The sequence below is a fragment of the Netta rufina genome (genome assembly GCF_964035555.1).
Source record: "Netta rufina genome assembly, chromosome: Z".
Lineage (NCBI taxonomy): Eukaryota > Metazoa > Chordata > Aves > Anseriformes > Anatidae > Netta > Netta rufina.
Genome location: NC_140126.1, coordinates 13071093 through 13086366, shown reverse-complemented (window position 1 = coordinate 13086366; position 15274 = coordinate 13071093). Strand labels below are relative to the sequence as shown.

The 15274-nt window shown below is 36.1% G+C and overlaps 1 protein-coding gene across 2 annotated transcripts in view; it reads right to left on the bottom strand.

Annotated features, from left to right (window-relative positions):
• PARP8 (poly(ADP-ribose) polymerase family member 8) overlaps nt 1–15274 on the bottom strand; it is a 110364-nt gene that overhangs the window by 15351 nt on the left and 79739 nt on the right. For both annotated transcript variants that reach the window (XM_084305188.1, XM_084305189.1), the window contains exons 13-15: nt 15202–15255; nt 15003–15098; nt 1482–1574 (exon numbers count right to left, since the gene is read on the bottom strand). In XM_084305188.1, coding sequence (XP_084161314.1) covers nt 1482–1574; nt 15003–15098; nt 15202–15255 — 243 coding nt within the window. The remainder of the gene's footprint in view (nt 1–1481; nt 1575–15002; nt 15099–15201; nt 15256–15274) is intronic.

Here is a 15274-nt window from a genome sequence, read left to right as displayed (position 1 = left end):
ACATCTTACTAGTCAGCCTAAACTCTCTTCATAATCAATGGAGAAAATAACCTCTGTGCTGATGGCCTATGCTGTGACTCACACCATCCTAAACTATTGTCAAAAATAGCTCTGATGAATCAAACCCTAAAAGCACTGAACTCTTTCTGCAAACAGGAAAAAGAGCTCAACCAGATCAGATGTAGTGAGTTGGGTGTGATGCTAACACTACAGTGAGACCCAACAAAATTCAGTCACCTCAGTCCGATATCTCAACATCATTTTTTTCTACCTCTTTTTAAGCACCATTAAGGTTGTAATCACTTAAATACTCTTCAGCAATGCTCTGTAGATGAAGAGGTGCTCTAGAGAGCTAGAGAAAGCTCTGCATATGTCTGTAACAGTAAGACCTACGCAAAAAAAAGTGTGAGAGTTAACATGGACCACATCTTCCCTCAGCCATATTTAAAAACAGAAGTGAGAGCTACTTGCTTGTACCTATATACCATGTAAATATAGTATATTCAGAAAATAAAAGTCCAGCACTACAGAACGACATAACTGAGGTCTTCAGTTATATTCTTAAGGGAAGAAGACACTTCTCCAAGTTTCTTCCTCTTAGGAAATGCTCACAGACGTTATTCTGGCACTCAGCCAAATAGTTTATTTCCAGTGGCTAGACTCATTAGTGCTAGTTAAAGCTAACTGAACTGAATGGTTGCTCTTCCAAAAAACATGTTGCTTACCAACGAAGTGCACAGTCAGTGACATATATTTAGGTAATCGGAGAGGAATGCATTTTTCTGTAAGATCTGAAAAGGCCATTTTAACTTTTGAATACACTGAAGCCCTGTAACTACTGTAAATTAAGGTTAAATGGTGATTTGAAAACATAGTTTAAAATACTGTTTTATGACACATAGAAAATCATGAAAAAAAAAAAACAACAAGTAAAATATGGTTATAAATACATTGGTAACAGAATTTAGAGTCAGAAAGTAAGGCTGTGTTAAATTCCTAATCCTTGAGAAGAGAGAAAAAAACTCTGTGTAGAAACATCAATAAGGACTTTCCCACTGTTATTTAATGATCAAAATAACAGATGCTCAGTGGATAGCTGCATCCAACACCATGAACAGGAAGTGGCTTATTAATTGAATGAGAGTAGTAATGGCTCATTAGGTGAAAATAAATGGGAATTATCTGCAGATGACAATGTCTGCCTTTATTAACAATCCAGGTGACCTAATTGAATACAACAGAACAAGAAAAGCGGGTTACTCTAATTACATGGAAGGAAAACAATGGAAGCACCTCATTAGTAACATCTGAAAATGTCATGCATAAACTGTGCATTTATGGCTGTAAGAATGCACAAATAAATAATACTTACCAAGGAATACTCATACAAGGAATACAAGTAAAATAAGTATTAGAAGAGGCTGAAAAAACTGCACACACTATAGAAAATCAGATATGTAATAATTATTAGATAATTCTACCTGAGCCCCAGTTGCAATTTCATCAGCAGCTTCGTTCATCACTCCTAATGTTTGGAAAGCAAATACACAGAGCTCCCGTTCACAAACGGTGGGCTACACAGAGAAAGAAAGTTAATTATATTTTTGTTCTAGTTTGAGGCTATCGGTTTTATCATGCAATACCTACAAAACAAAACAAAACAAAAAAAAGCACAAACACATTTAATGTTAACTCTGTTCTCCAGATGTTTAACTGCAACATTAATTTCAAATTATGAATACAAGGCAATTATTGAGGAAGATACATTACAGTAGTATTTTAATAACGTGCAAAACATTATTAAAGTGTTGAGAACTCTAAAACTTGTAAGTACTCCTAAAGACTAAAGAAAATGAAATCCAAATACAAATAGATTACAATATCAAAATTACAACCATAGTACCCAAATGTCCTTCAGACTGTCCTATCAAACATAAAATGTCTTATATAACTAAAAATTGTAGAGAACAAATCCAGAAACTAAATGGTGGCATTCCCACTTCATAAACGCAGGCTTATTCACAGCTTGTTATTCTGCTTTTGAGAACACACTTAAAAATTTGATCCAAATGACAAAATCTTGAAGATGCTAGGTTTATTTTTTTAAAAACTAATTTAACGATGTACATGTATATGTACATTTTTAGAAAATGCATTATATTTTTATTGAATAATAACTGTATCAGGGAAGGCTACATGTTATTTTTATAAATAAAGGAGCTTGAATCCTTTTTTATGATACCAAAGGAAAGAAAAAAATAGAAAAAAAAATGCTGTTTAATCATTTTTTTGCTTTTCCAAAGAACTCAGTTCAGAATGCCATCACAATACTTGAATAAAAAATAAAATATCTGCAAATTGAATGAGACCTGAGCTTTGTGCCTTCATGAGGCATAAAACAGAAAAAAAAAATACAGCTTTATGAACAGGCATGCCTTCATATGCTCCCTTATCACTTACACTCCACAGTTACTCCACACTTACTTACTAAAAAAGTAATTAGCAGATCAACTTTTAAAAGGCTGAAGTAATGAATCATAAAAAGTTAATTGTTATAAGAATTAAAAATGAATAAACAGTTGAAACAAATATAAACAAGAAAAATAAAGCCTTCCTTAAAATTGACCCCAGTAAATGAAACTTTTTATTACAATACTGAAAACAAGCAAAAAATATTTTTGGATACTGTTTGCTTGAATCCATGTTATTGAATCCTAACTCACTGAAATTTAAAAATAAGCTTTAGCAAGCACTACTGAACTTTTGTAGCTAAGAATTCAGGTCCAGATCACAAAAAAAAAAAAAAAAAATTATTTGAATTCCACCTCAGGAAACAGATCCATCAGTAATAGGCATACTGCTGTATTTGTAGTTACTTGTTTGATAGCCTTTAAAATATGCATTTGTTTGTTTTCAAAGATTGTAGATTTCAATAAACATCTGAAATGTACTGCACTGATAAATTCTTACATCAATCGCTTTACAAGAGCTATCCTCTTTCAAGTCTAAGAGTATCATCCATTTGATTTATTTTATCTGCTATGTTACATTGCATTAGGCAGCAGATGAAGCCTAACATGATCCAATTCGCTGTGCCATTGCACACTAGACAAGAAGTATTTATTATTGTCATTATTCGAAGGCTTTCACATTCAGAAGGTGCTTCAATCACTGGCTTAGCTGAGGAAGCATGGTGTCACTGCCATCTTAACAATCAATAGTATATACAGACTCTCTTTAATTTGAGAGCAAAGGATTGATAAATAATTTAGCCATGAATAAGAGTGTTAAGAAAATATTCATTGCTGTCATTGTATTTATAACCTCAACAAAATAAGTTACCCGGAGATTTACAGATAGCAAATGGAACATAGGATTTGTCTTTTCTTTTTCTTCTTTTTTTCTTCTTTTTTTTTTTTTATTGTTGTTTTGTTTTGTTTTGTTTTTCTCTTCTTTTCTTACTGTTTTATGATCCCAGAAATGTCTGAATAGCTGGAAGATTGAAATTAGGAAAATGATCATTGCACTTATGCTTGACATTTGAAAAGCTTTTTTCTCTCAGGACACTGGAGCAAAGATCTTAAGGCTGGAGAACTGCAGGTATGAGAAACAAGGCAGCAAAATCTGAGCTCTGAAGAGGAACAAAAATACTGATAGGTTAAACAAAATTCTTTTGACTTTATGCAGTTGATGTACCTGTATGCCCACTGAATATTTTTTAGAGTAAAGACTTGACAAGACAATGCTGATTGGCTTTGTCAGTCTCTTTCAAAACACAACAAAAAACTTTTCCCAGTAATGGAAATGGGTTTCCCCAAACTCATTTCTATTTGAGAAACAAACTTGTCAGGAAGCCACATGGTTTTACTGTACAAAATTCTAGTAAATAATAAACAGCACTTCCAGATTTTTCTCTCCAATGTTTTAAACTAGTTATTAAAAAAGTAATATATCTCTAGTTTTAATTTGTCTTCCTTAATGCTTTCAAGGAAGTAAATTGTCTGCCTTCAGAAATATTGAAATCCCCATCTGAAGTATCTTTGGTTAAAGAAAAAAGCACAGAAAGAACTACACAGAAAAAAAAATGAACTCTGTACAACCTCTGCATTCTACATATTCTCTTCAACTAAAAGCTGAACAAATATGTAGTTTTACATTACATGAAAGTGTCAGGGCTCTGTCAGTTGAATGGGGAAATAATCAGGGCCCTTCAGCTATATGGACACTTCAATAGTCTGCCTTCATATACCCACTCTAGAAGCCTTTTCATCTGAACTCTAGCCATTTTTAGAGCACTTTTGGATGTTTCTGATAGTTGTCCCAGTCTAACCCAATCGGAAGCTTTTAACTAAATTTTCCCATACACATATTACCATAGAATGTTCCAAGAGACGTTGGTATGGTCATTTCACACTACTTCAGCCACTAGCTAGGTTCAAGCATTTAAACTCTTCCCTTTCCCACCAAAAGGAAAAGTCTGGCTTAAAATTAAGCAACAGACATTCCAGGAGCCTTTCTTTGTCATATGATGATGCCAGTATCACATTTCCTTATTTTAGTTTTGTCCAGAATTGTTCATGCTAGAATCAACGGAAAAATATGAAAAAGAAGGTAATAAATCAATTATAGGAGACAGAGCTTAAAGAAAATCATAGGCTTTGTGGTAAAACTTGATTTCAAAGTGGCTCTTACACTGCTGCTAGCATTTTGCATACTGCCACTTGTCACTTTTGTTATAATAAGATGTGAGCCCATCAGACAGAAACAGTTTTGTTCTGGCTTTGTAACTTAAATATGAGAAATGCCCCTAGCCACAACACATAAAAAAAGAACAAAAAAAGTAACAAAGTGTTAGGGGCATGCAGAATTTTACCAGTTACAACCCCTGAAGGCCCCCAGAGCTGACCGGGAAACTTTTTTTCCCAAAACTAGTGGGCAGTTGTACCTTCCCTTCAACAGTGCTCTCACACATATACCTTATATTTAACTTGAAAGGAGAAAATTAGCATAATGTCATTGGCTTACACAAAACTGTTAGCTAAGTGAAGACCATCAGTGCTGAAAGACTTTTTAGTAGGATAATTATTCCAGTGGGAAAAAGGCAGAAGAAAATAAGAGCTGGGCAGTTAACCTGAGACTGCAAATGCTGAGAAGCAGAAGGCACTGATAAAAGCAGACAGCATTTTTTGAGCAGAGTAAGGCTTTCGGAGTTTTCCTTTAGCCACCCCCAATCTTTGCATGCTCAGTAGCACTCATCCACAACACTGAGAAGAAAAAAGGCTCGGTCAGAGTTTCTGCGTGAGATGATTTAAGTATCACTTCTGACAGCAGTGACCACAAATGGCAGATGGGCAAACCATCCAGCTACTATGACATATTCTGATCCCTGGACTCATGCATTACTTAAAATATTTTCCAGACATTCTTTCAATTCAAAAGAGTTGAAACCTTCATAACTGATATTGATCTCACTGTTTTCAAGTATGTGCTGCTGCTGTGCTAAGATGAGCAATGTGCAACCTTCTCCCGCATCCTGGGGGATGTCACACAGATGTTAATGAGGCTGTAGTATGACTGACACACCTAAAAACTCTTGATCTAAAAGGAGAAGCTCGAGGAAAGCTCAGAGGCTGACTTACAGCAAATGTAACAAATGGTAAAGGTGAAACCATTAGAGCCCATCTCACTTCTCCTAATGAAAGGAACAGGCAGGGGAAATGAAATCTATCTTCAAATCCATGTTTTGTTTCCTGCTTTCAACCATGGTAGTTGTTAAGCTTTTCTACAGGAGGAACTTCTGTCTCTCTTCATTACACTTGCTAGAAGGCTGAGGATGGAGCAGGAATAATATTCAAAATACATGGGGGGTGGGGGTGGGGGGGAGTAGAAGAGAGAGGGAAAGAAGAATGAAGTGAGGAAGGGAGATTGGTGGGTAAAGCTTTCTTTTGGAAGGGAACTTTCAAGTTTCTGAGGTTCATTTCTCAGTTTGTGCCAGGTATGGATTTTTAGATGTATTTCTTAGTTATATTTGTAAGGAAAAGCGGTTGCTAATTCATTAACACCTGACTCCGTGGTACCTAAGAATCAATTACATTCAAGCCAACAAGGATACCATTACCACATCTGAAGACAGGGCTGCAGGAAAGCTGCTTTCCTGGCTCTTTCATAGTTTACATCTATTAGTCATGCTTTCAAATGAATGAACAAATGCTACAAAAATCTTCGTTGTATCTACAGATGTGACATATGAGGGAAGTATGAGGGGTGGCTCATATTATTGACAAGTTCTTACGTTGTAGGAAAATATATATTTAAAAATAAACGTATTCAAAATTAAGTACTTAATCATAGAATTGTATACTATGGCCTAAACTTGCACTGATTTAAGAATTACTTTAAATAATAGATAATTATAAACAAGTACATCTCTGTTCTGAATTTTCAAATGAAGTCAAACTACTGACCCAAGATCTATATAGTGTGTATATATACACACTGCCATATTTACTGAATAACCTATCTGTCTATAAATATGTAAGGTAAGCTCTCTAAACAATCTCACAATATTCATGTGAAATATGAAACACACTGCTGAAAGAAGTAGGGGATACCACGGTGGTAAGCAGATATAATCTGTAGAAAGATGAAAAAATTGGTTTTATTTTCTGCTTTTCCTTTTAATTCCTATTCTTGGAAAGCTTCCAAGAATACTTTCCTAGACACTTTCCTTTTTTTTTTTTTCTTCCCTCCTTTCCAAATACATAAATAGGTGGCAAGTAAACAAATTATACAGTGCTATCTGGGCAACATGAGCTCTGGTTAAGTTCTTGGCTACAGGACAAGCTATACATTTTACACTCAGTAAACAATAAAGTGATTGAAGTCCATTCTGCCGAAGTATTGCTTGTAACAAGTGTTTTTTGTTTTTTTTTTTGTTTGTTTGTTTGTTTGTTTTTGTTGTTGTTGTTGTTTTGTTTTGTTTTGTTTTGTTTTTCTTTTCATAAAAAGAGGTAAAACTAGACTATATGGTAGATTGAGGATAAGAAAAATTACAGTGTTATTCTACAAGAATGAAAACATCTCCATCATCTTGGTTAAATTCCAGTCTATCTAAATAAATTTGTACACCTACACTTTTCTCCATAGTTCATGTTTATTCTACTCCAGAAACCTCCCACTCCTAAACGGCATACTAATTCTGGAACATCAATACCACTGTGTTATTCACGGGTGGATAAGGAACATATATTCAAAGGATGCAGCAATCCAAGACCTATTCCAGTCAGTGGGAGCTCACCAAGGCAATGATTTTACTCATCATGAATAAATCACAACTGAGCACTTTGTCATGAAAAACATTCTAAAAATGTAAGGTTACAAATATAAATACAGATATGTCACTATTACACCACTGTACTTATTTTTACAGCTAAATACTTACAACAGGTATTTCAAATATTGTTTTACATTCATATTTCATAGACAAAAGTTTAAACAGTGGAGATGTCTGCACCAGCGTTTAAATTTCAAAGAAATTAATTTAAATATTTAGTTTAGTTTTGCTTTTTTTTTTTCTTTATGGCTATTTCCTGCTTTGTTCTAAAGAAAAAAAAGTCTTCATCTGATATTTCAACACAAGGTGGCAGTGTAAAGAATGCTTTCTTGACTCAAAGAAAAATTATTGATATCCAGATTTCCACAGGTGTTTTTTTGTTTCTTTTTTTCATCATCTTACTGAATATGTTCAAGGATTTTTTTTCCTGTAAAATTGTCTGGCACATCTTTAAAATCCAATCCATGACATTCTTTTATCAATGACTTTAATATAGCATACACACACTAAGATAGACATTAGCTACACGTTTTAAAATTATATTTTTTTAAAGCTGCATATGATAATATATTTTTATAACACTTATTTTAATCAGATCCTTAAATATAATAACTACTTTTGATAATCACTTATGATGTCATTATATTTAAACGTTTGTCATAAAAGTAGTTTTCACATGCTGAATTCCTAAAACAAGATGTCTCTTCAGTATTATATCAGCAAAACTGTTGCATTATTAGAATAGTAATTTTTTCCCCATAATATTATTACTAGTTCTAGAGTAACATGAAGAATTTCATATGGTATTTTTAATATATTTGGTTCTTTTAATATAGAAACAAATAATGTTGAAGTTTCTTTACTATCTTATGACATCAGTTTTGCAAAACACATTTTTATGGCTAGCTGAACCAAATCATATTGTTCAGAAGGGCTCTTGGAAGACAGTTCATTTTATCTTTTCATATTGGACTAGCTCTATCTAAGCTTTACCTGAAGCTAAAAATAGTATTATCTAAAGCTTTATCAATCCTTGGCACAGGTTGCCCAGAGATGTTGTGCAGTCTCCCTCCTCGGAGGTATTCAGAAGCCATCTAGACATGGACCTGGGCAACCTGCTCCAGGTGCAGCAAGGTGCTTGAGCAGGGCAGGTAGGACCAGATGGCCTCCAGAGATCCCTTCTTGTCTGTGATTTTGTGTAAAGAGAAGCCAAACTATCTTTCACATTTGTATATTTATACGAGTTTTATATTTATACGCAGGAAGTGCCTTCTTTTTCAAGCCCAAACACCATATACAGGAGCAGAGCAAGGACCCTCCTCAGCAGCATCTTCCCTGTTGGTGTTTCTATCATTGCCAGTACTAATTTAGCCAGCCTTCCCCTTTCTAGAGCAATTCACACAGAGAAAACCACAAGAGGACACACTACCTTTCATCCTGCATCTAGACTAAAAATTCTTTAGGGCAGGTATTAAAGAATCTCTTCATCTTTGTGCATGGACAACAGGGGAAAAAAAGCCTACAACGTTAACAGCAACAGGTCCTCATTTTCCACACATCCCTAAAATCTGTAAAAATGGACAATAACCAGGAATCAAAAGGGAGAAAAAGGACCTTTCTAATGAGTGAAATGAATTCATCTTATCTTATTAAGAAAAATAAATATCATAGATGCACATGAAGATTTTGTTCCTGGTTAAGAAGGAGTTAGTATTTACAAATACCCAACTACTGCAAGTATAAGACTGCAATCTCTCTGTTGGCCTTTTGCTGTAGAAGGTATACAAAAACATGTTAACAGATATGTTTGTCTTGGTGTTTATTCATCATATAAATCATAACAGACAAATAGATACAGAAAATACTGCACAAAAACTGAGGATACTATATCCATTTATCTTAGTGTGATTGGAACAATTTAAAGTCTAGTATAAAACAAAAGTAATTTGATTGACTCAGGTGAAATTCTCTTTTGTTGAGACACTGCTTTCCATAAAACTCTAAATAGTTAAAAATCTCTAAAAAAATCTCTGAAAAAAATCTCTAAATGCAGTGGATGAAACAAGCTTCAGCTTCAGGGGGTGTTCGCTAGGAATGCCTGCCCAACAGTAGAGTATCACAGTACTGTGGAATGGGGTCTGCAGCTGTGGGTAACATTTCCTAACATTAGTTCTAATATTTAGTCTAACATATTAGTTTGACAAACATCAGGATGATTTTACTATTTTTACTATGTGAGAAACCAACCATTTGAAAACATCATAAAAAACAATTCAAAATATTCTTGAAACAATTCAAGTCTCAGTAGGAAAATTTGGCCATTAGTTTACAAACAAGTAGTAGTCTACATCTTACTGACCTACAACTGTGTTCAGAATAATTCAAAGGCAGCAAAATAAGGCCATTGTCTAATGATTCAAATGAGCAGACTTCTCCTGCTTTCAGATGTTGGTTGATGCTCGCCTGACCATGAGCCAGCAGTGTGCCCAGGTGGCCAGGAAGGCCAATGGCATTCTGGCTTGTACGGGGAATAGTGCAGCCAGAAGGACCAGGGAGGTGATCGTCCCACTGTACTCTGCTCTGGTGAGGCTGCACCTCAAGTACCATGTTCACCTATGGGCTCCTCAGTACAAGAAGGACGTCAAGGTCCTGGAGCATGTCCAGAGAAGGGCTACGAAGCTGGTGAAAGGCCTGGAGCACAAGTCCTGTGAGGAACAGCTGAGGGAACTAGGGTTGTTTAGTCTGGGGAAGAGGAGGCTCAGGGGAGACCTTATTGCTCTCTACAACTGTCTGAAAGGAAAGTGTGGGGAGCTGGGGGTCAGTGATAGGACTAGAAGGAATGGCCTCAAGTTATGCCAGGGGAGGTTTAGGTTGGAAATGACATTTCTTCTCAGAAAGAGCAGTCAGGCACTGGAATGGGTTGCCCAGGGAGGTGGTGGAGTCACTGTCCCTGGGGCTATTTAAGGAAAGGTTGGACATGATGCTTAGGGACACGGTTTAGTGGGTGACATTGGTGGTAGGGGGATCATTGGACCAGATGATCTTGGAGGTCTTTTCCAACCCTAATGATTCTATGTTTACCAGGTCTGCTTTCACCATCACTCCTTAGCACAAAACCTACATCTGACCTTGTTCTTCCCACAATTTTTCAAAGCTGAGTGAAGAGACACTTAAGAAGAGACTGACTGCAGAGCTCCTGAGCTGTGCAATACAGGTTGCGTTTCAGGAGGAAATGTGATTCTTTATGGGCCAAAAAGGCACAATTTGGATGTAATGGATCACAGAATCACAGAACTGTAGGGGTTGGAAGGGACCTCAAAAGATCATGCAGTCTTAAACCTCACTATTAATTTCAAGACTGTTTCTTGATCCTTTTGTATATAGGACTATATATGTATATGTAGAATAATGCAGGATTCAGATCATTATCAGCAATAACTGTATGAAATAGCAACAGCCTATGCTATGCAAAAGGTCAAATAATACTTCTTCTTCTTAGGATCATTAAACTTTCCCCATGCTTTACAAAAAAGCTGCAAATCATACTATGCACTGATTTCAGGGAATCTACAGTTTTCAGTGGCATTCCATGGAAGCTATGTATCCAGTTTAGCATTTATAACTTTGGGTGCACTGTAAATAATAATTATCATGTGATATTATATGATTATGTTCTTGAAATAAATACTAAAAGAACATGCTGTGAAGAGAAATTGCATTGATCCTCATCTCATATGGAAAAGGTATGAATACCTACAGGGAAGCACTGCCAAATTCATTGACTCTTTAAAAAAAAGTAAAGGATGGAATGAAGTAATAGACCACAGACCTTTATAAAAAAAGAGTGGTACACAATGCTACAGTAGTGGTACACAAGTAGTACTTTTCTAAGACCCCTTCCTCCATTTCAGAGAACCTTCATCCTTTACCTTCACAGCAATCCAGCTGTAGTTCCCCATGACAGCATTATGTTTGTGTTTTAAAGTTACAATGTCTACATACCATATTTTTATATGTGCAAACACTTTTGGAGTACATGCAGGGACTGTATACAGTATTCTTCTGTACATCAGGGAACTTCTGAAGCTCAAAAGAGAACTGGTTGTTTGTCATCCAAAGTCCATAATTTGTTCCACAAAGTAATTATCAGGAGAAATATAAGAATTTCCTCTCTGTTCATCTTCAGTAAGTCACTAAGATAGCCTAACAACTTCCAAAGATTTCTGTGTTATGACAGGATCCCTGAACCTGCAGGAAGCATTTGCATGGTTAGATTAATACCGCAGGCTCTAGAGTAAGACAGGTGTCCATTGTAAGAGCATGAAACTAAATGTATGCAAGTGTGCTGTGCAGCTGTTGTACGACAGACATCTTCCAATGGTACATCTGACAAGTGGATCTAGTGCCTAAATTAAGCTGTTCAAAAATGACACATCTTGTCATCAAGTTCCTCTTACCTTATGGGAAATAAGATGTCAAGATTTTAAGAAAGCAGAAGTAAATTGAAATAGGTATTAAAAACAGACCACCACGCCTAAAATGTATTCTAGGAAAAAGAGTCACAGTTCTCAGAAGAAAGCTTGCACTGAGAGAGACTAATTGAAAGGTAGTGTATAACCAAGACAAAAACACAGCCTGTAGTGCAAATCTGCAGAAAGGAAAAGCTTTACCTCACAACTTGGCTTGGTATTTTCAGCTGTACCAGGGCTGACACCAGAATCGTGCAAGTCATTAATGATCATCACAAAAAATTACACCAAGCTATAGGAGTTTTAAGCATCATTAAAGTATTAAAATAATGTTATTATTGTGTGATGGCAATTGTTTAAAATTTTTCTGTATTTCAAGGAAATTAATTAAACTACACCACAGTTCAGAAAAGGTCTCGGGCAGACATAATAAAGGACTGCAAAATCAAACTTTTTACTGGCATCACAGAATCACAGAATCACAGAATCACAGAATGGCTAAGGTTGGAAGGGACCTCTGAAGATCTAGTCCAATCCCCCTGCCAAGCAGGATCACCTGCACATTGTGCAGGATGGCACCCAGGAGGGTTCTGAATATCTCCAGAGAAGGAGACACCACAACCTCTCTGGGCAATTAGTATGTCTCCTTTGAAACTGTATAAAACTCCACTAAATAACCCAGGATCCAAGTCACAGAAGTGAAACTCATCACTAAGTATACATACACCCAGACACGACCCCACCTTCATCTGTGTGGAGGAACTATTGAAAGAGAATGGTAATCCATCCATGAATGTTTAATCTGTGGCATCTCATTCGATACAGAGAGACTATGTAATGGCTTTGAGACATGGCTATCTGTAGAAGATGGGATCAAGACACAGAATCTAAAAATAAAAGCAGCTGATGATGATGACAGCTGATGAAGTTACTGTGGTATGAAAACCACAAGGACTCTCAACCTCTTTATCCACTAAGGATATTAAATATGGGATCCATGAAGTGACCAAAGGCTAGATCCCATGTAGCTTTACCTTTAATGACAGTCCTCTCCATTCTACTTAATAAAGTACTTCTTAGTACTTTTGTATTTCTTAGATCTTCTGTTGCAGCAGTATTAAATGTATTGTTTCAGTCAGGTCACTCTTTGCTCCCTTTATATGTATACATTTATATAAACACACAGAGGAACATACGCACACTTACGTGTAGATGTAGCAGCAATAAAGCCTACATTTGACTACTATAAGCTGCCTCTACCAGAGCTTTCAGAAGAATGAATCATAAATTTCCTTAAGATCCTTTAGCAAACTCAAGCTAGATTCAAACTAAGATCCTTCCCTTCTCACCTACAGCACTGCAGAATCATTAATGGAGACTCTACATTGCTTATTGAGTCATTCAAGCATACACAGAGCATGCTAGATTTCTTCCTGCTATCTCCATCTCTCCAGGTTATGCAAGGACACCTTTGCATTTTTGCAAAGCTTGTTAGATTATGCTGCTTGCAAAGGCACTGAGGAATATGTGTCCAATGGCAAATATATTTTTAACTTTGTTTAGAAGCACTGACAAACTCAAAAGGATAGCAAAAATGCACTTTCTTTATGCTGAGAGATGTCTGAGAGAAAAGTCATTCTGAGGGATTTTGATCTCTAGGGTAGGAAAGCACGATTTTTATTTTTTGTTTTTTATTGTAGAGCAGGTAACTTTCAATTTTATTTCATTTTAATAGTTCAATAGTTGTGTGAGCAGGAAGAAACCCTGCTGTTTGATTCGTCCCATGGACAACAGATAAAACCTGGTGATTTATATAATTTTATTATCCAAACTTTACATATAACTCACTTTGTCTTATCTCATTCTGTCACAGACTGCACACATAGTAATACATTCAAAGGTGACAGAGAAGGAATTGGTGCCTTTTCCACAGGCTTCTATTCAGGGTTTGGTTGCTGACAGATCTGACAGAAAGCCATATTTTTAAAAGGCAGATATGAGCATGAGGGGGCAAATAGCCTACTCAAAAAGTACACAGATTTACCTATGGCTTAAATCGGTAAATCCAATAAATAGATGCTTTTGCAAATCCTATTCGCAGCATATATGGATACCATGCCTGCAGTCAGAATGCCTGACCATGGTGCCACTGAGAGTCACAGGGAATAACTCTGACATGACTTCTGTGTAAGCAGTAACCTTTCTGAATTTAATTCCACAGGACTATCATAGGTGATGCCTGCTTCAACTCATATGTAGTTGCTAGCCACACTGAAAAACTGTGATGAATGGTGTCGGACCATTCATACACTGATATTAAATACAATTTTCCACAGCTTTAGTGGTTTTTTTAGATTACACAGGGTTCCATAGAACTCATAATAGGTGAAATGAGAAGGATTCTGAACTGCAAGGTCAGTCCTAAAATTAAGAAATTTTATCCTCCTATATACTCTTTTACAATACTGCACATATCCAGTAGCTTGAGGCAAAGATTAATTTCAGAATGAATCTTATTCTTGTTTACTGCATGCACTCCCAAACAGCATGAGAGGGTGCATCATTTAGCATGTAAAATTCCTGGTTCTCATTCATATGGGACTCAAAGAAAGGAAAACCTGCAAAACTGGCCAGACTGTGGGCATACCACCACAGTGCTCCTGGCCTCGGTCACTGCTAGATCAGACAATTCAAAGAAAATCTCCTCATGGCTTTTTTATCACAATACAAAGAATGTTTCTTTCCAGAGGTCCATGAGCAAATAAAGGCCAGAAGCACTTCAAGGCCTTGTAGCATTATCACTAGTGTATCATCTGAATAGAGATGAGATAGAAGCTCAAGGACTGACATGACCCTGACCTTTTAGAAGGGTGCTAGAGGAACGTGAAAACATCCCAGTGCACTTCCCGTAGCTTATCTGATAATGGCTACTCTAGCATAATAGCTGTCAGTGAAATATATAACTCTTTTAAATTTCTATGATTACTATGCAAGGCTACTTCTCATCTCCCTTACTTACGTTTGTTTTTTTTTAATTTGAGAGTAAAATCTAGTTAATATGCATTACGTTTTTGCATCTTAAATGAACAATAGGATGAAACAAATCTGAAATAATTCAATAGTTTAACAACTTTGTGTGGTCCACTACTACTTAAGGCATTAGAAAATGCATTGTTTATCCCAGCAAGCATACAACTTACCCTCAGCATAGGGCCATTCTGGAACACATGGGGCTCATCACAAACAACACAGTATTCATTCAATACTGGTATCCGCTGCTCAGCAAATTCAATAGTCTGAGAACAATGAAAATGAGAATAACAACATCTGCTTAAAAATAATTAACAGTCAGCATGTGCTCCAGAATGTTTCAAAAATGGGTAAGATATGGCATCCTACCTGCACAAGAAAGCCACGGTCTCGTACCGGAATGCATTTTGCACCATAATTTTGCTGCAAGGAAAGAAGTTGA